The sequence below is a fragment of the Loxodonta africana genome, chromosome 4 (assembly GCF_030014295.1).
Source record: "Loxodonta africana isolate mLoxAfr1 chromosome 4, mLoxAfr1.hap2, whole genome shotgun sequence".
In the NCBI taxonomy this organism is placed as follows: domain Eukaryota; kingdom Metazoa; phylum Chordata; class Mammalia; order Proboscidea; family Elephantidae; genus Loxodonta; species Loxodonta africana.
Window position 1 is genome coordinate 143425156 of NC_087345.1, and position 25728 is coordinate 143450883.

The following is a 25728-nucleotide window of genomic DNA, read 5'->3' on the forward strand; positions in this document are numbered from 1 at the left end:
CAAACTGCTGACCCTTTGGTTAGCAGCCATAGCTCTAGCCGCACTAGATAACTAAAAACAGGCACCTAACAACAAGTTTTCATTAGGGAGAATAACGAGTCATGGATAATGGTGATGTTTTATCCTCATGCAACAAACAAAGGTTCATAGCTAATTGTTTAAAAGAATATCAGTGAAATTTTCTCTGGAACAAATATAATTTTACTTGATTAAGAAACAGTCATCTATACATACGGCAACCTTGAAGAGCACAGACATCAGGTTGAGGAGGTGGATGTTCTGTGAAGTTTCCTATAATTCCCAGTGCAATTATATTGGTTGTCTGAGTGGTATCTTTCCTGTTAATGCTCTCTTTATTAGTTTCCTTCTTATTTCTGTCTTACTTCCTTATCCCTTTTCTGGTGTTTTCTGTTATTATCTCTTGAATAAACTACTTCACTTAAATTTTCATCTCTGGGTGTGCTTCTGGGAGAACCCAAACTAAGACAAACATTTTTACAGCAACTGGAGACACTGACAAGAGGACTATAGCCTAGGTGATACTATTGTATTCTTGAGTGTCATAATGGTATTGTGGTTATGTCTTTGCTCTAGGGAGATTCTGAAGCATATAGAGGCAAAGTGTGATTTTGTAACTCATTTTCTGGTAGCTTATCAGGAAAATGGAGAGAAAAAATATAGCAACATATTTACAAGGGTAAATCAAAGCGAAGACTATATGGCCATTCATATCAGTCTGCTTTCAACGTTCTGAAAAATTTGAAATATTTCAAAATAAAAAGTTGGGAAAAGATGCAAAAGTTTCTGTGGGTATTGAGGTGAACACAAAATTTACTTGTAAGGGGGGAAAAAAAAGAAAAATAGAGCTGGCATCCTGTCCACAGTCACATGGCCAAAAAAAGAGAAAAGCATGGGAAGCAGTGAAGGAGCATGCAGGTACCTCTGCATCTATATATATATTTGGGGGGGAGGGGTGGAAATTTCTTGAACATAGCCAATTTTAAGCCTGAAGTGACTCAATTAACTAACTGGGCTGGCTAAGCCTGAATTGGCCTGATTGAGCTTTACACTGTGGAGCAGAAATGGGTGCTCATGAAGAAGGGTAATAGAGGCAGAAGAGCTAAGAGTGACAGCCCTGCACAAAGAAAAGAGACTGAATAGTGAAAACAGTTATATAAGAGTGAATCCTAAATATTTGGGCCTATTTTGTGATCAGTTCTGAATTTGTCTGACAGGATAGCCTCTTGAATCTTACATCTTCTCCTTATCTCTTTTCTGCTTTAATTAGACCTCAACTCATGCATCTGGATCTTTCCCAGGGGAGCAACTAAAGATGGGTTTTAATTGACTAAAACAACGTCCAATGGCCTTAGAAAGCCCAGGTGATGTGACAGACAATTGTGATCATGAGAAGAAGTAACAGTTACAACCTTAAGTATTGAGAAGTATATCCCGGTCCTGAACAAGTGAGTGTCTCTAAGGACATTGTCCCAAGTTTTCAACAAAGTGTCTGACATAAAAATTCAGTTCTTAATGATTAGATGATTAAATTTGCACCCTAAAGTTATGGAAGATAAATGTACATTTTTGTGAAATGTGCTCCTCTTAATAAATTTTGTTAGCATTATGCTATTTTGTATACACTGCTCTTAAAGGATGCTTGAAAATATAAGAGAATTGGATTTACTAACTGTATTAGCTATTTTATTATTCATTTTATGTACAATATTGAAATGCTTAGGACCATTTTGTGTTTTGTATCAGACAGTCAAATATATCAAATTAATAGTATTTCTCACAGCCTAAGATAATTTAAGAAATAACAGTGTTAAATGTTCAGGGAATTCAATCTGTCAGTGGTTTCTTTGTTATCCTGCACTCGTGAGTTCTAACCATCCAAGCTGGCTGGTTCCTTTCTCGCCTCCCTAGCCAACTCTGCGACAGTAATCTCTTGTTCTCAGTTTCCTGGAGCTCTGATCCTCTGCACCGCTCAGTGGGAGCCCCTGTGTTGTTGATCATTATTTTGATATGTGCCTCACCTTTCCAGCTATATGCAGTGAGTTTTCCTGGACCTCAAAGTGTTAACAAAGGAATCACTGACTGACACATACCTGCCCATTATTACTTTTCTAGAAGCTGAAAATTCCTCCCTCAGGACCATCTCAGGAATGTCTATAAAATAGTTTTCAACTTTCTCTCACTGCCTCCAAACCTCTAGGCCAATCAGAGTTTTTGGCCTCAAAGAGACAAGGAAATAAAGTATGTAAGCAATGGAGACCAGAATTGATAAGAATCTTTAGGGGGAAATTTTTTTTTATTCTTTTTTCACAAAAAGACAAGAATTTAGTGCCTTTCCTTGATGAACTACGAACACAACTCTACCTGAGTGTGTATTGCTAAGCAGCGTGGATTCAACCAGAGGTGTGCCTCTCATCCCCAGCAACTGAGACATTTCTTGCATCCTATCCACATGCAGGAGCTTCTGAAAGGAGTCTCTACAAAAGCCTTCTCTTTAATATTCTTCAGAAAATGGATAATTAGGATGGCCAATACCACTAGAATGAAAAAGAAAATATATAACGTAGACTGAAAGACTCTTTCAATAACATCAGAGGTTTCTAAGAAGCTGGCATTAGTATGAAAGTTAAACATTTTATTTCCTGGCTGCTTGTAAAGTCTGCCTTTCACACCTTCATAAGCATGACTTTATTATAAGTGTTTTTAGAAAATAATAAATAATTAAACAATTAAAATTATATTCCCATGCTTGGAACTTAACACACAGATAGAAATCTACAAATATATTGCCCTCCCTTAGCTACACGGGACACTGGTGGTATAGTGGTTAAGAGTTAGGCTGCTAATCAAAAAGTTGGCAGTTCGAATTCACTAGGCACTCTTTGGAAACTCTACGGGGCAGTTATACTCTGTCCTGGAGGGTTGCTATGAGTCAGAATTGACTGGCGGGCAATGGCTTTGGTTTTTGTTTTTTGCTACATAGGGTCACTATGAGTCGGAACTGACTCCGCGGCAGTGGGTTTTTTTTTTTAATCAACAAAGAGATGTCCCGTGTGTTTTCGTTTGAATTCTCAGGAAACGCAGAAACTGATTCTCCCTTGTTTGGAACAGGGGTAAGTCCAGGTTTATGCTTAACACTAATAAAAATTTTAGAGCGATACAGATTGTTGATAGCAATTTTACTCTACTTCACTAATTCATTCATTTCCTACCACATGTCACCTATTGCATTATTCAGAAATGGGTACAATGACATATAGAACGTATGGTACCATCTCCAAGGAGCTTCCTACATAGTGAGACCTCTCTGTATACTAACAACAGAAAGTATAAAGTGATAGAAAATGATTAATTATAATTAAAATATTTAATTAATGATTAGAATTACTGATTGCTTCCCACTTTCTTTGGCATTTTTTTCCCCTAATTTTCAGTACCTTAATACAAATAAATATTACGAGTCAAATAAATATTACCAGTCCTAATAATATACCTACTCATTTTTGAGTACTAATGTTGTGTCATTGTGCTAGTCCCTTTTCACACATGATCACATTATTCCTATTATGACTGAAAATCCCTACAACAGAGGGAAACACTCCCTGGCTTTCTCTCATTTGGAGTTAATGCCCTTTCTCAGAATCCTATAATTTATGGCACGTAGGAACAGTAAAGAATTTTGTTGGCTAAAAATGATCTCCAACATTGAGGTTTTGCTTCCACACTCTTTCTTTGGTTTTAATCTCCGTTCTCTTAACCTTCTTCATCCTTTTCATTGACAGTTCCATATTTCAGAAATCAAAGTCATGGGTTCTTATCCAAAGGCCATTCTTTGAGGACATATGTTTAGGATTTGGGTCCTGAACAAACACTGGGTGAAATGGTGGGCACAAATTTGAAAACTATTAAGACCTAAAATTTACAAGGTCTAATGGAGGTGATGGAAACCTCTGGATTGGAACAGAGGGTTTCTGGAGATGCCTTTGATTGAGCAGGCTTGAGGAACTGAGCAGGTTTGGGGAAACAAAACGACAAAAACCGTTTTGGACACATTTCATTAAGTGATATCTCTAATATCTGAAGTTTATGTAAAGTAGTTTGTTGTAGAGGTGAGAGGCATACGAAAAACAAAACAAAAACGAAAACCAGTGCCATAGAGTAGATTCCGACTCATAGCAACCCTATACAACAGAGTAGAACTGCTCCACAGGGTTTCCAAGGAGCACCTGAGATTCAAAGAGCCAAGCTTTTGGTTAGCAGCCATAGCTCATAATCACTACACCACCATGAGCCTACATGGAAGAGGTAAAATCATCAATGATGTTGGGTTTCTGTGGAAAGTATACAGAGTGAAGAGAGCAGAGTGTGGGTGAATGTTCAAGATGTCCTCAAAGCATTTTGCTGATTCAATGAAAGAAACTTTAGAGTAAGCCCAGCCTGAGAGTTTTGGGTAAGCTCATGTCTCCTGAAACTGGCCACTATCTTTCTGGTATTGATGTAAATTTTAACAGCTCTCCTACTTTCCTCAGCTGACAATTAATTGAAGCAAATATCTTTACCAACAATATTGACTATTCAGGGAACAATACTTACAATTCAGCAGTAATATAGCGAACATTGCGGTTTAGGCCATCGAGGAGTCTCATGTCTTCTGAAGTCAACTGGAATTCAAAAACCTATCAAGAGAGAAAAAATTTTTTTAATTACTTTTAGATTATATAATTCCCAGTCTTGGAAAGTCCAGGTAAATCATCAGTATAACCAACCATATGGCTGGGTACAAAAATCAATGAACTAAAGCCACTGCATTTTCCTAATACTAACAAACACCAGTTAAAAACTAAAAGAGAAGAAAAGATTTCATTTATACTAGCCTAGTGAGAAGTGTCAATGACTCTAGACTTATTGTGCTAGATGGTGGGAAATTAATCTGAAAAAATATCAGGTGCCTTCCAACTCAGTGAAATTTCTAGGGGTCCAGTGCTGTGGGGCAAGTCAAGGTACTCCTTCTCAAGTGAAGAATAAGTTGTTACATACAACAGAAAAGGAGGCACAATGCCTGGTGGGTCTCTGCATTTTGGAGACAATTTATCCCTTATTTGGGTGTGCTACTCCAGCCTATTTATCAAGTGATTCAAAAAGCTGCTAATTTTGAGTGGGGCCCTGAAGAACAGAAGGATCTGCCACATGGTCAGGCTGCTATGCAAGGTGCTCTGCCAAGCGGGCCATAGGATCTGGCTGATCCAATAGTTCCTGATGTGTCAGGGCAGTCCCCTATTAGTGAATCACTAATTTTAGAGCAGAGCTCTGCCATCTTCTGCAGATAACTACTCTCCTTTTGAGAAATAGCTTTTGTCTTATTATCATGAATTGTGTCCCCCCAAAAATTGTATGGTTGTCCTTCATTCTGTGATTATAATTTTATGTTAAGAGGATTAGGGTGGGATTGTGACACCACCCTTACTCAGGTCACCTCCCTGATCCAATATAAAGGGAGTTTCTCTGGGGTGTGGCCTGCACCACTTTTATCTCTCAAGAAGTAAAAGGAAAGGGAAGCAAGTAGAGAGTTGGGGACCTCATACCACCAAGAAAGCAGCACCAGGAGCAGAGTGCGTCCTTTGAACCCAGGGTCCCTGCACCTGAGAACCTCCTCAACCAGGAGAAGATGGAGGAGAAGGACCTTCCTCTAGAGCCAAAAGAGAGAGAAAGCCTTCCCCTGGGGCTGACCCCCTGAATTTGGACTCCTGACCGACTAGACTGTGAGAAAATAAATTTCTTTTTGTTAAAGCCATCCACTTGTGGTATTTCTTTTATGGCAGCACTAGATGACTAAGACATCTTGTTCTGAGCCACAGTAGAGACTGAATGCTTAACCATGGACCATCAAGTCACCATGTGGCCTGTCTTAGGCTCGATTCTGTGGAGGAGAAAAAACGGTGAACTGTATATATATGTAACAGAGAGGTTTATTTCAAGGAAATGGCTCACACAGTTGTGGAGGCTAGCGAGTCCCAAATATGTGGGTCAGTGGCAGGTTGGAGGCTTCTCATAACTCACAATGCTATAATGGCTGGTAAACCCAAAATCTGCAGATCAGATGGCAGGCTGCTGCCTCAGGTCCCAAGAAATGGAGGCCAGGGAATGATGAGTTGGATGTAGGATCCAGAGAGGGTGAACTTTGCTGGAACATTTATATATATATTGGATGCAGGCACCCCTCTCAAAACTCCCCTTCCAACTCGTTACTTGCTCACAACAGATAACATTACAGATGATGATTACATCATATGGGCAGAATCACTGAGAATCACAGACCAGCCAAGCTGACACATAATCTTAACCATCTACATGACCTGAACTATCCACAATGAACTAAATGTTGTTTGACCCACAGAGTCATAAAATCTTATGTCCACCTCAGCATTCCATCATTAAATGAGGTAGTATATAGGAGATCAGGCTCAAGCAAGACCTGAAAGCACAAATACGTGGCATGAGGAAGTGGATGAAAGCTTCATCATCTCCAGCCCTGTCATATTACCTTCCTTCTCCCTCTCTGCACCTAAGGCCTCATGAGGAGTTCCTTATGATTAGTTGACTGAGGAAGAGAATTCTTATGCCTGGTTTATAAATGGTTCTGCAAGATACGCAGGCACCACTCAAAAGTGGACAGTGCCAGCTCTGTAGACCCTTCCTTGGGCGTTCCTGAAGGACAGTGGTGAAGGGGAATCCCCCCAGTGGGCAGAACTGCCAGCAGTGTACTTGGTTGTCATTTTGCTTGGAAGGACAGGTAGCCAGATGTGCAATTGTATACTGATTCCTGGGCTGTGGTTTGGCTGGATGGTCATGGACTTGGAAGAAGCATGATTGGGAAATTGTTGACAAGGAGGTGTGGGGAAGAGCCATGTGGATATACCTCTCTGAATGGGGCAAAGAAGTGAAAATGTTTGCGTCTCATGTGAATGTTCACTGTCCTAGTTATCTAGTGCTGCTATAACAGTAACATCGCAAGTGGATGCCTTTAAGGAACAGAAATTTATTTTCTCACAGTCTAGGAGAATAGAAAGTCTAAATTCAGGGTGCTAGCTCCAGGGGAAGACTTTCTCTGTTGGCTCTGGGGGAAGGTCATTGTCATCAATCTCCCCCTGGTCTAGGAGCTCCTCAGCCCAGAGACCCTGAGCCAAAGGACACCCCATTCTCCTGGCTTCCCTCAGGGTTCTTCATTTTTGGCGATAGGAGGTCCACCTGTCTCTCTGCTGGATTCTGTCTTTTATATCTCAAAAGAGATTGACTCAAGATACAACTTAATCTTGTGGTTGAGTTCTGCCTCATTAACATAACTGCCTCTAATACCACCTCATTAACAGGATAAAGGTAGGATTTACAACATATAAGAAAATCACATCAGATGATGAAATGGTGGACATTCACACAATACTGGGAATCATGGACTAACCAAGTTGACACTCATTTTTGGAGGACACAATTCAATCCATTACACTCACCAAAGAGTAGCCTCAGCAGAGGGGGATTTTATTAATCAAGTGTATAATATGATATATTCTGGGGGTACCAGTCAGCCTCTTCTTCCAGCCAATCTTCTCATTGCCCAATGAGATCATGAAAGAAGTGGTCATGATGGAAGGGATGGAGGTTATGCATGGGGCTCAGTAACATGGACTTCACTCACCAAGGCCAACCTGGCTACAGTCACTACTGAGTGCCCAATCTACCAGCAGCACAGGCCAACACTGAGTCCCTGATATGACACTACTGCTAAAGGCAATCATCCAGCAACCTGGTGGCAGGTTGATTACACTAGATGGCTTCCATCACAGAAAGGGCAGCATTTTGTTCTTACTGGAATAGACATTTACTCTGGATATGGAAACGCCTTTCCTGCATGCAGTGCTTCTGCCAAAATTACCAACTGTGGACTTACAGAATGCCTTATGCCCCACCATCATTCCCACACAGCATTGCTTTGAATCAAGGAACTCACTTCACAGCAAATGAAGTTCAGCAATTGGCCCTTGTTCATGGAATTCACCAGTCTCACTACATTCTCCATTATCCTGAATCAGCTGGTTGGTAGAACAATGTAGTGGTCTTCTAAAGACACAATTACAGGGAGGAGCACACAGAGTGGCCTGGATGGGCATGAAGGCCCCACTGGTGTGTGGCCACAGCCCAAGTAGCCTGAGGCCTCAGTGGTAGGGTCTCCTCCAGGCTGTCCACTGTGCACTTGATGCCAGTTGGAGCAGTGTGAAGTGGAGTGGAGGCTGGGCCCAGGCTGCCAGTGGGGTGGGAGACCAACAGGCTAGCTAGTCCAAGGCAGTAGCTGCAGCAGTGATGATGAATGTCTTAGAGGAAGAGAGCTCCCTGTTGCCCATTTCTTCTGCCTCTGGTGCAGAATTTGATGCTGTGGTTGGATATTTAGAGGACATTATCGTGGATGACGAGTTCTACTTACTACAGAGAAATTTCATGGACAAATACTACCAGGAGTTAGAAGACACAGAAGAGAATAAACTCACCTACATGCCTATTTTTAATGAATATAGTTCTTTGGTAGAAAAGTATATCGAAGAAGAACTGCTGGGGCAGATCCCTGGATTTAACATGTCAGCTTTCACAACAACATTACAGCACCATAAAGAGGAAGTGGCTGGTGACATATTCGACATACTGCTCACATTTATGGATTTTCTGGCTTTTAAAGAAATGTTTCTGGACTAAGAAAGCTGGGGACTAGATTTAAGCAGTGGTTTAGTGGTGACTTTGTTGTTCAAATCATCTTCTAGGCCAGCTTCCCAGAACAACCTGCAGCACTAGTTTGTACTTCCAGGCTATGGGATCCTGGTGGACAACACCAGCCCAAAAGACTGGGAGAGGGTAATGATGACAGGAGAATTTATCTTGGAAAGACTGACTCTGTTGCTGTCTTCTGCTGCTCTTCATTAATGTTAAGTATTGATGGGTCAACAAGAACATTATTTGACCCTCCTGGGACCTTTCTCCTGAAACACCTTTTTATATTCAGTAACCGTACTGCTCCTTCCAGAGTAGACACCTCTCAGGTATTCTGAGTCAGACCCCTCTGGATCAAGACCATGTCCAGTATCCCACGTGGATGCTCCTTTCCTTACAACAGTTGGTGTGTCAACAATGTAAAGCAAACCCATCATCATAAACCCGCTTTGTTCCAGCTAGCTTTGCAGGAATTTGTATACACACAGCTCTCTGACTTGGGTCCATTTTCAGTCCTGCAGCCTCAGTGGACCAGCTCTATGGGTTTTTGACTGTTTGGAAGCTTGTATGTAGGCTGTTATTCAAACCAATTAACTGTCTTGAAATTTCTGAAGCTGGTATTAACACAGCCAGTCTTGGCCTGGGATTGAACTGAGAAACTGTCCTTTACCTAAAGCTACATGTGAAAATCACCTCCCAGTCCTGTATTTGTACTCCTTTTGTCATTCTCTTCTGCTAGTCCTGGTGTAGTCCCACTATCATTTCTAAGCTCCTTTTAAGCATTATTTTGGAAAAATATTTTTGTAGATGAATAATCAGGCTCAATTAGTGGATCTACTCTCGGAGAGTCCATGATTATCCACTTAAGATCAAAGTATTATATGCTATGCTTCTTAGCTGTTAGTGCTATGAAGGCAAAAATGGATTCTGCATTGCTGTTCCTATTTTCCTGGGCACCAATGAATGTATGCTATGCAAGAAGTAGACTACATGTATCCTTTTAATATAGCATGTTAAGTCCTGGCCTAGCTCAGCATGAGTGGGAGGTAGCAAATGGCTTTAATGGTCGTGTTTGGCTCTGGGTTAGTCCAATGCTTGCTGTAACATTTCCAACCAGAAAACATGTACATCCCATCTCTAGAAAGAAAAAACAGTAGTTTAATATCCAATGTCTACATTTGATTTTTTTTTAATAAAAATAAGAATCTGTTTAAAAAAAAAAAAAACACCATTTCAGCACCAGATAGGTGGCAATGTCTTGCAGGGTTGGGGCAATGTTCTCCAGGTGGCTGTATATGCTCTAAATCAGTGTCCAATATGTGGTGTTGTTTCTCCTGTAGCCAGGAGTCATGAGTCCAGGGACTAGGGGTTGGAAATGGGAGTGGTACCAAGCACTATTATTACCCCTAGTGACCCACTCACAAAATTTTTGCTTTCTGTCTCTGTGACTCTATGCTTCATGGGTCTAGGAGTCTTGCTTCCAAAGGGAGAAATGCTCCCACCTGGAAACACAACACTGATTCCATTGAACTGGAAGTTAAGCATGCCTTCTGGCCACTTTAGGCTCCTCATGTTTCTGCATCAACAGGCAAAGAAGGGAGTTAATGTATTGCCTGGTGTGATTGATCCTGATGACCATGGGAAAATCGGATTGATATTACCTAATGGAGGTAATGAAGGATATGTTTGGAATACAGGATATCCCTTAGGACACCTCTTAGTACCGTGCTCTGCGATTAATATCAATGGAAAAATACATTCTGACATGACTACTAAGTGCATAGACTCTTCTGGAATGAATGTTTAGGTCATCCTGCCAGGCAAAGAACCACAACCAACTGAGGTACTTGCTGAGGGCAAAAGAAATATGGAATGGTGGCAAAAGAAAAAAAAAAATTTTTTTTAAGAAGGTACTTCTAAATACCAGCTACAACCACATGAGCAGTTAAAGAAACAAGGACTATAATAATTTTTAGTATTTCTTCCTTTTTTTCTTATACTTGTGTGTGTGTGTGTGTGTGTGTGTGTATACACGGAGCCCTGGTGACACAGTGGTTAAGAACTTGGCTGATAACCAAAAGGTTGGCAGTTCGAATCCACCAGCCACTCCTTGAAAACCCTATAGCACAGTTCTACCCTGTCCTATAGGGCCACTCTGTGTCGGAATCGACTCGATGGCAATGGGTAATATACACACACACATATGTCTGTGTGTGTGCATACATACCTATCTATCTCTACCTCTATTTCTATCTTTATCTCTATCTGTATCTTTATCGCTATCTCAGGCTATCTCAGGCTATCATCTAAATCTATATAAATCTACCTAAAAAATCTGCCTAAAAAATCTACCTATCTATCTGTCTATCTATCTATCTATCTATCTATCTATCTATAATCTATCTATCTATCTATCTATCTATCTATCTATCTATCTATCTATCTATCTATCTATCTATCTATCTATCTATCAGTTGGTAATGTAGAGGGTGAGTGAAAAAAAGGAAGACCCTCAAGATGATGGATTGACACAGTGGCTATAACAATGGGCTCAAGCATAGAACAATTGTGAGGATGCCCAGGAATGGGAGGTGTTTTGTTCTATTGCACATAGGGTTCCTATGAGTAGGAACCAATACGACGGCAGCTACCAACAACAACATATCTATGTATATATATTCGTTTAGTTCCCTTCCTTATTCCATTATTTATTATAAGATATAAACAGGGCTAGTGAGTTTCTGGACATATGCATGTTGGTGGTAACATATTAGGCACAAGTATGACTTTATAACTGTCTTGCTTTAGAGATTTTTTAAGGTTTAAGGTGATGTGTACAGGTGCCAAGTTGACGGGTGGGGGGTGTTCACTGTTAATGGTTAAGTTTACTTGTCAACTTGGCTAGGCCATGATTCTCAGTAGTTTGGCAGATTATATAATCACCCTCTATTTTGTGATCTTATTTGAGCAGCCAATCAGTTGAAAGAGGAGTTTCCTTGAGGGTGTGGCCTGCAACCAATATATATAGATTTTCTGGCAAAGCACACTGGATCCTACATCTGACTTACCATCCTCTGACCTCTGGTTCTTGGGACATGAGCCAGAGCCAGCCATCTGATTTTGGATTTACCAGCTCCTGCAGCCCTGTGAGCCAGCAGCCTACCTCCTGACCTGTAGATTTTGGTTCGACAGCCCCTGCGACCACAAGAGTCAGGAGAAGCCTCCAGCCTGCTGTTTATGCAGGATTTGGGACTTGCCAGCCTCCACAACTGCATGAGCTATTTCCTTGAAATGAATTTCTCTCTATGTATTGACATGTATATGCTTCACTGGGTTCCTCTAGAAAACACAGCCTAAGACAGGTGGTGTCTGTAGGAGCCTGACGTAACTCTCTCTGGGTCCTGGAGAATCATACATTCATCTATGGCATCAAAGGGCACCACAAACAAAATTAAGAAGAAAATGAGGAGCTCACAGGTAAAACTAGCTAAACATGTATGGAAATAAGTCATCATAAATGAGAATCTATAAGCAACAGCAAAATAAACCCACTAGGATTATTAATACTGGCATTTGTAGACTGTAAAATAACTGTGATGCTATATTTAAGAAATAGTCACACACAAAACTATATAATGATTAAGAAAATTATTTTTAAAATTATACAAAATTTTTATACATAAAATTTGATATTAAAAACACTAAAGACAGCTTTATTACTATATTAGAAGTGACCTGCAAACTCATAAAAAGAAATTCATAATCATTAACCCTTAGAGAGATTCAAATCAAAACTACAATGAGAAATCATCTCAACCCTGCAAAAATGCCACCATTAAAACAGATAAATAGAACAACAAATGCTGGCAGAGATTTGGGGGACTGAAACCCTTAACCACTGCTGGTTCAATTGTAAAATGACACAATCACTATGGAAAATGGTATGGCTCTTTCTCAAAAAGGTAGAAATAGAAATGCTTTATGATGCAGCAATCCCACTCCTAGGTATATTCTCCAAAGATCTAATAAAAGAGACAAGGACAAACATATGCACACATATGTTCAATACAGCAGTATTCACAATAGCAAAAAGGTGGAAATAACCTAACTGCCCAACAATGGATAAACAAAATGTGGTACATACATACAATGGAATACTACACAGCCATAAAGAATAATGATGCGTCCTCTTATATCTTATATCATAGATGAATATGGAGGACATTATGCTGATTGATATAAGCCAATCACAAAGGCAAATGTGGTATAATTACTTTTTAGAAGAAGTCAAGGATAGATATATAGAGAGAGAGAAAGAGACCAATGCTCATTGGTGGTTACCAGGGATGAGTGGAGAAGGGGATAACAGGAAGCACTCTCAAGACAGTAGACACTTGTTATTTTTGGTGATGGTAAAGATAGCATCAAATGTGGGTGAAGTGCACACAGCTTGACAAAGATAAATGATGTCACTGAAGTGCACAAGAGAAAAGGATGTTTTTGGTAAAGGATATGACAAATAGGTTTTTGCAACAACACCAACAACAACCAAAATATATGAGTGTGGTTACACAAATATGTATATAGGCATATACATGTATGAGCGTGAATATGTGAGTGCATATGTATGTGTGCACAGATAGACATATCTATGGGCATATGTAGATACAGGTGTGTGTGCATGAATGTATATTCATGTATATGATAAACTACATAGAGGGCACAGTTATGGATACTCCTTAGATATAACCAAACACTTCATAAAATTAGTTTTCTCAGTTTGAAGCCTTAGGACCATAGTCTCGTGGGTTAGCTTAGTTAATTGGCATAATACAAGTTAGAGAGTGTTTGTTCTACACCCCAACATGGTGAGTATTGTCTTGGGTCTGAAAAGCTAGTAAGCAACCACCTAAGTTACATCTATTGGTCTCTACTTATATGGAACAAAAGAGAAGGAAACTAAAGACTCATAGAAATAACTAGTCTATAGGCCTAATAGCCTGTATAAACCATGGCCTCATCTAAGCTGTGACCAGAAATCGATGTTTGCTGGCTACCACTACCGACAGTTATGATCAGGGCCAGAATAGCAGGATCCTGATAGAAGGGGAGAGAATATGGAAAAGAACTCAAGTTCTTCAAAAGTCCAGACTTACCGGACCAATTGAGACTAAAAGACTCCCCAAGACTATAACCCTGAGATACTCTTTAAATTTTAAACTGAAATTATCCCTTGAGGTCACCTTTTAGCTAAATAACTGGGTTATAAAATAAAGAATACCACCCATAAGTAATGAGCTGTTTTTGAAAATATCTATAGGAGATCACATGGTCAAAAGTTACTTTAAAGCAAAGATGAGAACCATAAGGGGACAGGGAAACTAGAGTACTGGAAATGGTACACCAGAGCAGAATGAATGACAATGACACATCGTGAAAATCTCTCCAATATAAGTGAGTAATCTGTGTAAAAATTGTTAAATGGGAATCTAATTTGCTGTGTATACTTCCACCTTATATACAATAAAATATTATTTAAAAAATAATATATTAGACACAGAGGAAGAGAAGTTAGTCAACTGGAATATAGAGCTGAAGAATTTATCCAAAATATCATAAAAATAAACCAACGGATGGAAAAATAAAAGAGGCTGAGAGACATAGAGGGTAGAGTGTAAGGTTCTAGCTCATGTCTATTCAGAATTACAGAAAGTGGAGAGAGATTGAATGGTAGAGAGGAAACATTCCAAAATAACTTTAGACGGTCTATAAGGTATTAAAAACACCCATCAAAATATTCAAGAGCTTAATGAATATAAGGCAAAACAAAATGACAAAAACATTATTAACCATTTCTAGAAACTGCAGAACTATAAAGACAATTAGAAGATCTTAAAAGAAATTGGAGTAGAAACAAAGGAGCTATTATTCAAAGATGATTGGGATATTTATGTAGAGGATGCAGAGGAATCTAGAAGTAATTTTCTTTAAATATACGATATATTTTTGTAAATTTAATTGATATGTTTGGATTCCTAATTCCATCAATTAACACTTAGAATATGAAAAAACAGGAAGCAGGGCCAAGACAGGGGAGTAGTCAGATGCTTCTTGTGGTCCTTCTTACAACAAAGACCAGAAAACACAAGTGAAACAATTATATATGACAATTTAGGAGCCCTGAACACCAAAGGCAAAGTTGAGGAACTAGACCGAGCGGCAGGGGGAGGGAGAGATGGTTCAGCAGCAGCAAGGAGTTGCCAGACCTGACCCGGAGTGAACCAGCACCCTGCAGGCCAATTCCACTGGCACAAGCACGGTGAGAAAAGCGGTGGCATTCAGGATGGGTTTTCCACTTCAAGAGAGACTGAGCTGCAGAGAGTTCACTCATGTCTCCAGAATCAGCGAAAAATGGTGCTCTCCACAAAAGGTAAGTACTTGCATCTAATCTACCGCACGGACTAAAAACACCCCTTTGGAAAAAACTCTCTCCCATTTAACTGACCCCTGCCCACTCGGACCTGGTCCAGAGCCAGCCTAAGTGATAGCTATTTTCCCTGGGCTGGAAGTAGGACCTCTCAAGTTCTCTGTGCCATTCTTCTAGCCTTGGACAGGGAACAAATTAACAAATGTGGAGAAAATAATCTACTGGCTCCCCTAAGATGGGAACTCAGGAAGAAACAGCTCCTTTGCCTAGGCATAGGAATAAGCGGTACACAGGCTTTGAATGCCTTTCACCTTTGCATAGACCTGTGTGGGCCCATTTTAACAGCTTATGCCCTCATTAGCACAGTACAACAGGGTATATACCTGAAGTCTAACTTCAACTGTTTTAGCTGTATGGTGGAGAGGTAGGTTTGTAACATTTGACACCACTCTGCCTAATTAAGCAGGGTCCTCACCTACCCACATCAGATGCCTGAGGACTGGTGGCTTCACCCACGCCACCTAGCCACCCTCGACAGGGGTCCAAGGATAAGTGGTGCCTCCCAGCCCTTACAGCCAACAGCACTGGGTGCCCATAGTCCGGCTGTAAAACCCAGCCACCAAGGCACTCCAGAGAACATGGATATGGTTTTCTCATGGACACTCACGGGTGATTGTCAGTCCCCTGTCTTGCTCAGTGTATGACCCTCTACTGCAGCCAGATACCTGTGCCTACATCAATCACCACTGTTCATCTAGGTGAGAGCCTGCACCACACACTTGGTGACCAAATGCCTAGACACTTTAGCTGAATCCATACAAGAAAAGTAAACAGACTCATGAGCTCATATACTTAGTAACAGCTCTAACCACCTGGTGACAAGATGTCAAAACTTTAAAGGTATCAATGATCTAACTAGCTCACTTGAGCAGCCTATTTGGGCATATCAAAATAAAACAAAACCAAAGGCTAGGACACAGTAAGCAAACATAAAATAAATAAATACAGCAACTTATTGATGGCTCAGAGACCAAAGTCAATATCAAATCACATAAAGAAGTAGACCATGATGACTTCAGCAAGCTTCCGAAACAAAAAATCAAGAAATATTCCAGATGAAAAGAACTTCCTGGAACTACCAAAGGTAGAATACAAAACATTAATATACAGAACTGTTCAAGGGATCAGGAAGCAGATCAGGCAAAACATAGAACAAGCCAAGAAATACATAGACATAGCATTACAAGAACTTAAGAAGATTAGAGAAGGGCGTAATGACAAATTTAATATGCTGCAAGAATCCATAGAGAGACAGCAAACAGAAATTCAGAAAATTCAATAAATTTTCAGAATTAGACAACACAATAGAAAGTTAGAGGAGTAGAACTGAGGCAATGGAAATTAGAATTAGTGAGATTGAAGATAAAGCATTCGACACCAAAATATTTGAGGAAAAGTTAGATAAAAGAATTTTAAAAAATGAAGAAACCCTAAGAATTATGTGGGAGTATATCAATTATTCAAGAGAAATAACCTATGAATGATTGGAGTACCAGAACAGTGGAGGATAACAAAAAACACAGAGAAAATTGTTGGAGGTCGGTTGGCAGAAAACTTCCCTGATATCGTGAAAGATGAGAAGATATCTATCTAATATGCTCATTGAACCCCACACAAGGTAGATTTCAAAAGAAATTCACAAAGATATAATCAAACTTGCCAAAACCAAAGACAGAGAATTTTATCAGCAGCTAGGGATAAACAAAAACTCACCTACAAAGGAGAGTCAATAAGACTAAACTCACACTACTCAGCATTAAACGTGCAGGTAAGAAGACTATGGGATGACATACATACAGCCTTGAAGGAAAAAAATTGCCGGCCAAGAATTATATATCCAGGAAAACTGTCTCTCAAATATGATGGCAAAATTAGGATATTTCCAGAAAAACAGAAGTTTAGGACTTTGCAAAAATCAAACGAAAATTACAAGAAATACTAAAGGAGTCCTCCGGTTAGAAAATCAGTAACATCAGATAACAACCTAAGACTAGAACACAGGACAGACCAACAAGATATCAATCCAGATAAGGAAATCACAAAAATAAACTGAAGCAAAAACACTCAAAACAGGGAAACAGAGACATCATTATATACAAGATGATAATATTGAATCAAAAAAGAGGGACTAAAACATGTAGCCATAGATCTTTCATATGGAAAGGAAGTAAAGGCGAAATAAAGAAATACAGGTTTGGTTTAAACTTAGAAAAATAGAGGTAAATTTTTAGGTGATCACAAAGGAAACTAACAGTCCTACACATAAAAATAAAAAAAAACATAAAAACATAATGACTTTGCAAATACAAAAGCAACAACAATGAAAAAGAAGAAAGACAATATAATAAAGAAACACTACTCAGCACTGAAAATTAAGTGGAAAATAGAAACAGTCAACAACACAAAAAAGACATCAAAATGACAGCACTAAACTCATACCTATCAATAATTACACTCAATGTAAATGGACTAAATGCACCAATAAAGAGACAGAGAGTGGTAGAACGGATTAAAAAACATGACTTGTCTATATACTGCCTACAATAGAAACATCTTAGACTTAAAGACACAAACAAACTAAAGCTCAAAGGATGGAAAAAAAAATACATCAAGCAAACAACAATAAAAAAAGAGCAGGAGTGGCAATATCAATTTCTGACAAAACAGACTTTAAAGAAAAATCCACCACAAAGGATAAAAAAGGACACTATATAATGATTAAAGGATCAATATACCAAGAGAATATAACCATAATAAATATTTACACACCCAATGACAGGGCTCCAAAATACATAAAACAAACTCTAACAGCACTGAAAAGCAAGATAGACAGCTCCACAATAACAGTAGGTTACTTTTGGTAAAGGACAGGACATCCGGAAAAAATCTCAACAAAGACACAGAAGATCTGAATGCCACAATCAACCAACTTAAAGTTACAGATATATAGAGAACACACCACCCAACAAAAGCCAAATCTGCTTTCTTTTGCAATGCACATGGAACATTCACTAGAATAGACCACATATTAGATCATAAAGCAAGACTTAACAGAATCCAAAGCATTGAAATATTACAAAGCATCTTTTCAGACCATAAACCCATAAAAGTAGAAATCAATTTCAGAAAAAGCAAGGAAAAAAAATCAATCATATGGAAACTGAACAACACCTTGCTCAAATACTACTTGGTTATAGAAGAAATTAAGGACAGAATAAAGAAATTCATACAATCTAATAAGAATGAAAATGCTTTCTACTAGAACCTTTGAGACACAACAAAAGCAGTGCTCAGAGGTCAATTTATAACAATAACTGCACACCTCCAAAAAGAAGAAAAGGCCAAAATCAAAGAATTATCCCTAAGACTTGAACAAATAGGAAGTGAGCAGCAAAAGAAGCCCTTGGGCACCAGAAAAAAGTAAATAATAAAAATTAGAGAAGAATTAAATGAAGTAGAGAACAGACAAACAACTGAAAGTGTTAAGACCAAAAGCTGATTCTTTGAAAAGATCAATCATTGGCCAAAATGACAAAAAGAAAAACAGGAGAGGAAGCAAATAACCTGAATAAGAAATGAGATGGGCGATATCACAACAGACCCAACTGAAATTAAAAAGCCCTGGCCCTGATGGCTTCACTGAAGAATTCTACCAAATTTTCAGGGAAGAGTTAACACCACTACTACTAAAGGTATCTCAGAGCATAGAAAAGGATGAAATACTCCCGAACTCATTCTATGAAGCCACCATATCCCTGATACCAAAACCAGGTAAAGGCACAAGAAGAAAAGAAAATTACAGACCTATATCCCTCATGAATTTAGACACAAAAATCATCAACAAGATTCTAGCCAACAGAATTCAACAACATACAAAAAAATACCTCTAACCAAGTGGGATTCATACCAGGTATGCAGGGGTGGTCTAACATTATAAAAATAATTAATGTAATTTTCATATACATAAAACAAAAGACAAGAACCACGTGATCTTATCAATTCATGCAGAATTCTTGCACCCTTATCAATTCATGCACCCATTCTTGATAAAAACTGTCAGCAAAATAGGAATAGAAAGGAAATTCCTAAACATAAAAAAGGGCATTTATACAAAGTCAACAGCCAATCCTAACCCTAAGACTAATGGAGAGAGTCTGAAAGCATTTCCTTTGAGAACGGGAACCTGACAGGGACGCGCTTTATCACCACTCTTATTCGACATTGTGCTGGAGGTCCTAGCCAGAGCAGTTAGGCTAGAAAAGTAAATCTAGGGAATCCCAATTGGAAAGGAAAAAGTGAAAGTATCTCTATTTACAGATGATATGATCTCACACGCAGAACCGTAAAGAACCCACAAAAAAACACCTCGAACAAATAGAAAAGTTCAGCAAAGTATCAGCAAGATAAACACACAAAAGTCAGTTGGATTCCTCTACACGAACAAAGAGAACTTTGAAGAGGAAATCCCCAAATCAATACCATATACTAAAGCCTCCAAGAAAATAAAATACTTAGGAATAAATCTAGCCAGAGACATAAAAGACCTATAAAAAGAGAACAAAAAGACACTACTGCAAGAAACTGCAAGAGACCTACCTAAGTGGAAAAACACACCTTGCTCGTGAATAGGAAGACTGAACATTGTGAAAATGTCTATTCTATCCAAAGCAATCTATAGATACAATGCAATGCCAATCCAAATTCCAAAGGCATTTTTTGATGAGATGGAGAAAAAAATCATGAACTCAATATGGAAAGGGAAGAGGCCCAGATAATTAAAGCATTACAGAAAAAGAACAAAATAGGAGTTCTCACACTACCTGAGTTTAAAACCTATGAAAACCCCACAGAAGTTAAAACATCAGTTACTGGTACAAGTGATACATAGAACAAAGGAATAGAATTGAGAATCCAGACATAAATTCAACCACCTATGAACAGCTGATATTTGGCAAAGGCCCATAGTCAGTTAAATATGGAAAAGACAGTCCCTTTAACAAATTGTGTTGGCATAATTGGATATCTAACTGCAAAAAAATTAAACAAGACCCATATCTCACACCATGAACAAAAACTAATTCAAAATGGATCAAAGACCTAAATATAAAATCTAAATCGATAAAGATCATGGAAGAAAAAATAGGGACAACATTAGGAGCCCTAATACATGGCATAAACAGTATATAAAACATTACTAACAATGCAGAAGAAAAACTAGATAACTGGGAGCTCCTAAAAGTCAAACACCTATGCTCACCCAAAGACTTCACCAAAAGAATAAAAAGATTACCTACAGACTGGGAAAAAGTTTTTAGCTACGACATTTCTGATCAGAGACTGATCTCTAAAATCTACATGACACTACTACATGATACATGATTGCCAAAATGGGCAAAGGATACAAACAGGCACTTCAGTAAACAAGACATTCAGGTAGCTAACAAATACATAAGGAAATGTTCGTGATCATTAGCCATTAGAGAAATGCAAATCAAAACTACGAGATGCCATCTCAGTCCAACAATGCTGGCATTAATCCAAAACACAAAATAATAAATTTTGGAGAGGTTGTGGAGAGACTGGGACACTTATACACTGCTGGTGGGGATGTAAAACGGTACAACCACTTTGGAAATCAATTTGGTGCTTTCTTAAAAAACTGGAAATAGAACTACCATACGTTCCAGCAACTCCACTCCTTGGAATATATCCCAGAGAAATAAGAGCCTATACATGAACGGATATACGCACACCCATGTTCATTGCAGCACTGTTTACAATAGCAAAAAGATGGAAGCAACCAAGGTGCACATCAACGGATGAATGGATAAATAAATTATGGCTTATTCACACAATGGAATACTACCCATCGTTAAAGAACAATGATGTATCTGTGAAACATTTCATAACATGGAGGAACCTGGAAGGCATCATGCTGAGTGAAATTTGTCAGTTGCAACGGGATGAATATCGTATAAGACCACTGTTATAAGAACTAGAGAAATAGTTTAAACAGAGAAGAAAATATTCTTTGGTGGTTACAAGAGGGGAGAGGTAGGGAGGGAGGGAGAGGGGCTTTCACTAATTAGACAGTAGATAAGAACTGTTTTAGGTGAAGGGAAAGACAACACATAATACAGGAGAGGTCAGCACAATTGGACTAAACCAAAAGCAAGGAAGTTTCCTAAATAAACTGAATGCTTCAAAAGCCAGTGTAGCAAGGGTGTGGGTTTGGCGACTATGGTTTCAAGGGACAGCTAAATCAATTGGCATAACAAAATCTATTAAGAAAACATTCTGCAGCCCACTTTGGAGAGTGGCATCCGGGGTCTTAAACGCGGGCAAGTGGCCATCTAAGATGCATCAATTGGGCTCAACCTACCTGGAGCAAAGGAGAATGAAGAACACCAAAGACACAAGGTAGTTATGAGCCAAAGAGACAGAAAGGGCCACATAAACCAGAGACTACATCGACCTGAGACCAGAAGAACTAGATGGTTCCCAGCTACAACCTATGACTGCCCTGACAGGGAACACAACAGAGAACCCCTGAGGGAGCAGGAAAGCAGTGGGATGCAGGCCTCAAATTCTCATAAAAAGACCAGAATTAATGGTCTGACTGAGACTAAAAGGACCCCAGAGGTCATGGTCCCCAGACCTGTTAGGCCAAGACAGGAACCATTCCCAAAGCCAACTCTTCAGACAGGGATTGGACTGGACTATGGGATAGAAAATGATTTTCGTGAAGAGTGAGCTTCTTGGATCAAGTAGACACATAAGACTATGTAGGCATCTTCTGTCTGGAGGGGAAATGAGAGGGCAGAGGGGTCAGAAGCTGGCCAAATGGACATGAAAATAGAGGGTGGAGGAAGGAGTGTGCTGTCTCACTAGGGGGAGAGCAACTAGGAGTATATAGCCAGGTGTATATAAGTTTTTGAATGAGAGGGTGACTTGATTTGTAAACTTTCTTTGAAAGCACAATAAAAATTAAAAAATAAAACACCATGGTTTGGGTCAGGCACACTTTAGTCTTCAAGGTGACATCTTTGCTTTTCAACACTTTAAAGAGATCTTTTGCAGCAGATTTGTCCAATGCAATAAATCGTTTTACTTCCTGACTGCTGCTTCCATGGGTGTTGACCGTGGATCCAAGTAAAATGAAGTCCTCGTCAACTTCAATCTTTTCCTTGTTTTTCATGATGTTGCTTATTGGTCCATTTGTGAGGATTTCTGTTTTCTTTATGTTGATTTATAATCCATTTTCTTTATGTTGAGTTATAATCCATACTGAAGGCTGTGGCCTTTGATCTTCATCAGTAAGTGTTTCAAGTTCTCTTCACAGTCAGCAAGCAAGGTTGTGTAATCTATATAACAGAGGTTGGTAATGAGTCTTCCTCCAATCTTGATGCCCCGGCTTTCTTCTTCATATAGTCCAGCTTCTCACATTATTTGCTCAACATACAGATTAAACAGGTATGGTAAAGGGTACAACCCTGACGCACACCTTTCCTGACTTTAAACCACCCAGTATCCCCTTGGACTGTTCGAACGAATGACTTTTGAATCCATGTACAGGTTCCTCATAAGCAGAATTAAGTGTTCTGGAATTCCCATTCTTCTCAATGTTAGCTATAATTTATTATGACCTACTCAGTCGAGTGCCTTTGCATAGTCAATAAAACACAGGTAAACATCTTTCTGGTATTCTCTGCCTTTAGCCAAGATCCATCTGACATCAGGAATGATATCCCTGGCTCCACATCCTCTTCTGAATCCGGCTTGAAGTGTAAGTAGGTAAAATAAGGTTAGAAAAAGTTTGATATTACTTTAATGTGAACCTGCTCCTGCCCTGTTTCCATTCAGTTTCATTCCTATTTCAAGGAATATATCCTATGGATGCTCTGCTCTGTGTGCACCAGCATATACATACAAGAACATTCCTCTCAGGATTATTCAAATGCCAAAAACAAATAGACAAACTATTAAGTAACAAAAATTGCCCCAACAGTATTTGAATAAATTTTTACGTATTCATGAAATGGGAGACTATGAAGAAGTAAAAATGAGCAAACTGGGCCAACATGGCACCATAGAAACACCACGTTGTCCCCAAATAGGAAAGACCCGAAAAACTAAGTAAAACAGAGACAATCATCACTCTTGCAACCCTAAATGTCAATTGAAGAGATAAAGAACTCAGCCAAGCACTGAATGGAATAAGAAACTTACAGAGACAGAGAGTGAGGAGAGATACATGCAGAGCTTCCTTATCAGCTAAAGCAGTACAGATTCACCATCTTGGACTCCTGTCGGAGATCAATGGACATGGATCATGGGAAAGCAACTTCACAGAGCTCCCAGCAGGAGACAGGGTAACCAGCAAAACACACTTTTTAGCCCCTTATCCTCTCCCTGCTGCTCTACCTCCACACTTCCTGGCTAATAGCAGTGGCTCCACCAGCTGAGAAGCTCATTGTTCATGCTGCTTGGATTCACCCCACCCACATCAGAGATCAGCGGACAGGGAGTTCAGGAAAGCAGCTTCACAAAGTTCCCAGCAGGAGACAGAGCACACAGTAACCAGTGATATCTGCTTTCATAGCCCCCACTCTTCTTCCCCCCTCCCAGCCTCCCCTGCTTCCTGCCAGCCACAGTCTCTTAACCTGGAGGCAACTGTTTCTGACTCAGGCTGCTTGAATTCACCCTGCCCACACTGCTCAGCTACCTGAATGCCATTTGTCTGTTGCTATTTCTTTTGGTTTCTTCTGTGCCTCCTACTACCTCCCTGCCCACTTTCTCTTGAACACATGGCTCCACATGCCATCTTTGTTTGAAAGGCTGTGAAGTGCCGCTAAACTGAGGAACCACTCCCCCAGCCCAAGACACCATGCCGGTGGGATCACTGGGACTTTTCCTTTTTTTTTTTTTTTTTTGCTTTGTTTTGTTTTGTTTTGCTTTGTTGTGTTCTGTTTTGTTTGTTTTCTTTTCACGGCTTGGGAGCCCCTTCTGGCTGGGCTGCACTGCATGGCTTAGGAGCCACTTCCACAGTTGGTGAGATCTCTGGCGGGGGCATCCCTTTTTTTCCTTCTTCTTTCTTTCTTTTTTTTTTCTCTTTCTCTTTTTTCCTTTCTGTCTTTCTTCGGTTCTCATCTCTCTATACTTACCTTCTCTTCCTGTCTCTTGAATACCTATCACTGCATGACACCTATACCCCCTTTAGTCAGGCTATACTATACTGTGCAGACTGGAAGCCACTCTCTGGCCTTAGTTGCCAAAATGGTAGGACACCTGGAGGCTTTTTTCTTTTCTTTCTTTTTTCTTCTTTTCAAATATTAATCTAGTTACTTTTTTTCTTTTTCCATTTCTTGGTTTCTCATCTCTCCACTCCAACATCAAGCTTCCTTAGCACTCTTTTTTTGTTTGTCTTTGGTTCCTGGTTCTGTCTCCACTCTCTCATCTTTCCCATACCCATATTAGCTCCACATATCACAACCTACCCCCCCTTCCTGCCTACCTGCACCATGTGCTGAACATCACACCCCCGAGCAGCATTAACATGGACTCCTGGAACACCCTGTTGGCCCTAGTGTGTGCCACAAACAACCCAACCCAGAGCCCCTCCCCTCCAGCTGGACCTGCCGTGCTACAATGTAGCCGAGCTGCTGAACCTGCCCATTGGACAAGGAGGTGAAAAGTATGACCACAGACAAGCAAAGAATGCACAGCCCATCTGCTCAGACATAACTAAATAAAACAAAAAGGCAGGACGAAACAGATCTGCAAGCAATAAATGAAGAAAATAACCACTAAATGTCCCAGAGACAGCAGACAATATCAAAAAAAAAAACAAAAAAAAAAACCGACAGAATGGTTCCAGTAGGCATCCAAAATAAAACACCAGATGATTTCCCAGTAGAGCAAAAGACACCAGAACTACCTGACAGGGAATTCAAATCCCTAATATTCACAGCTAACCAAGAGCTGAGGCCAAAAGCAGACAAAAGTGAGGAAAAAGTAGACAAATATATGGAATAGGCAGAAAAATTCATGGCAAATGCAGACCAAAATATGGAAGAATTCAGGAAAATAATACAGAAGCAAAATGCCAAAACAAATTCACAGCTAGAAATCATACAAAAAAAAAAACTAGAAATCCAAAATATAAACAACAAGATTTCAGAAATGGACACACTCATAGAAGGGCTGAGGAGCAGGTTTGAAATGATGGAAGACAGGATCAGCAAAATAGAAGACAAACACTTGGATACAATTCTGTTTGAGGAAAAATCAGAAAAAAGAATGAAGAAAGATGTGGAAACCCTGAGAATTATGTGGGGTACAATCAAAAGCAATAATTTGCAAGTGGTCGGAGTTCCAGAACAGGGGAGAAAACGGAAAACACAGAGAGGACCATTGAAGAGTTGCAGACAGAAAACTTCCCTAATATCATGAAAGAAGAAAAGCTGAGCATC

The 25728-nt window shown here is 39.5% G+C and overlaps 1 protein-coding gene and 1 pseudogene across 2 annotated transcripts in view; one reads left to right on the forward strand and one right to left on the reverse strand.

The window, feature by feature from the left end:
- Positions 1-2512: 2512 nt before the first annotated feature.
- The window catches only part of LOC100659993 (prostaglandin-E(2) 9-reductase-like), a 51297-nt gene continuing 28081 nt past the window's right edge, over positions 2513-25728 (reverse strand). For both annotated transcript variants that reach the window (XM_010590769.1, XM_003410602.1), the window contains 2 exons: positions 4612-4694; positions 2513-2555 (listed from right to left, as the gene is read on the reverse strand). In XM_010590769.1, coding sequence (XP_010589071.1) covers positions 2513-2555; positions 4612-4694 — 126 coding nt within the window. The remainder of the gene's footprint in view (positions 2556-4611; positions 4695-25728) is intronic.
- LOC100660282 (ADP-ribosylation factor-like protein 2-binding protein) lies at positions 8338-9134 on the forward strand (annotated as a pseudogene).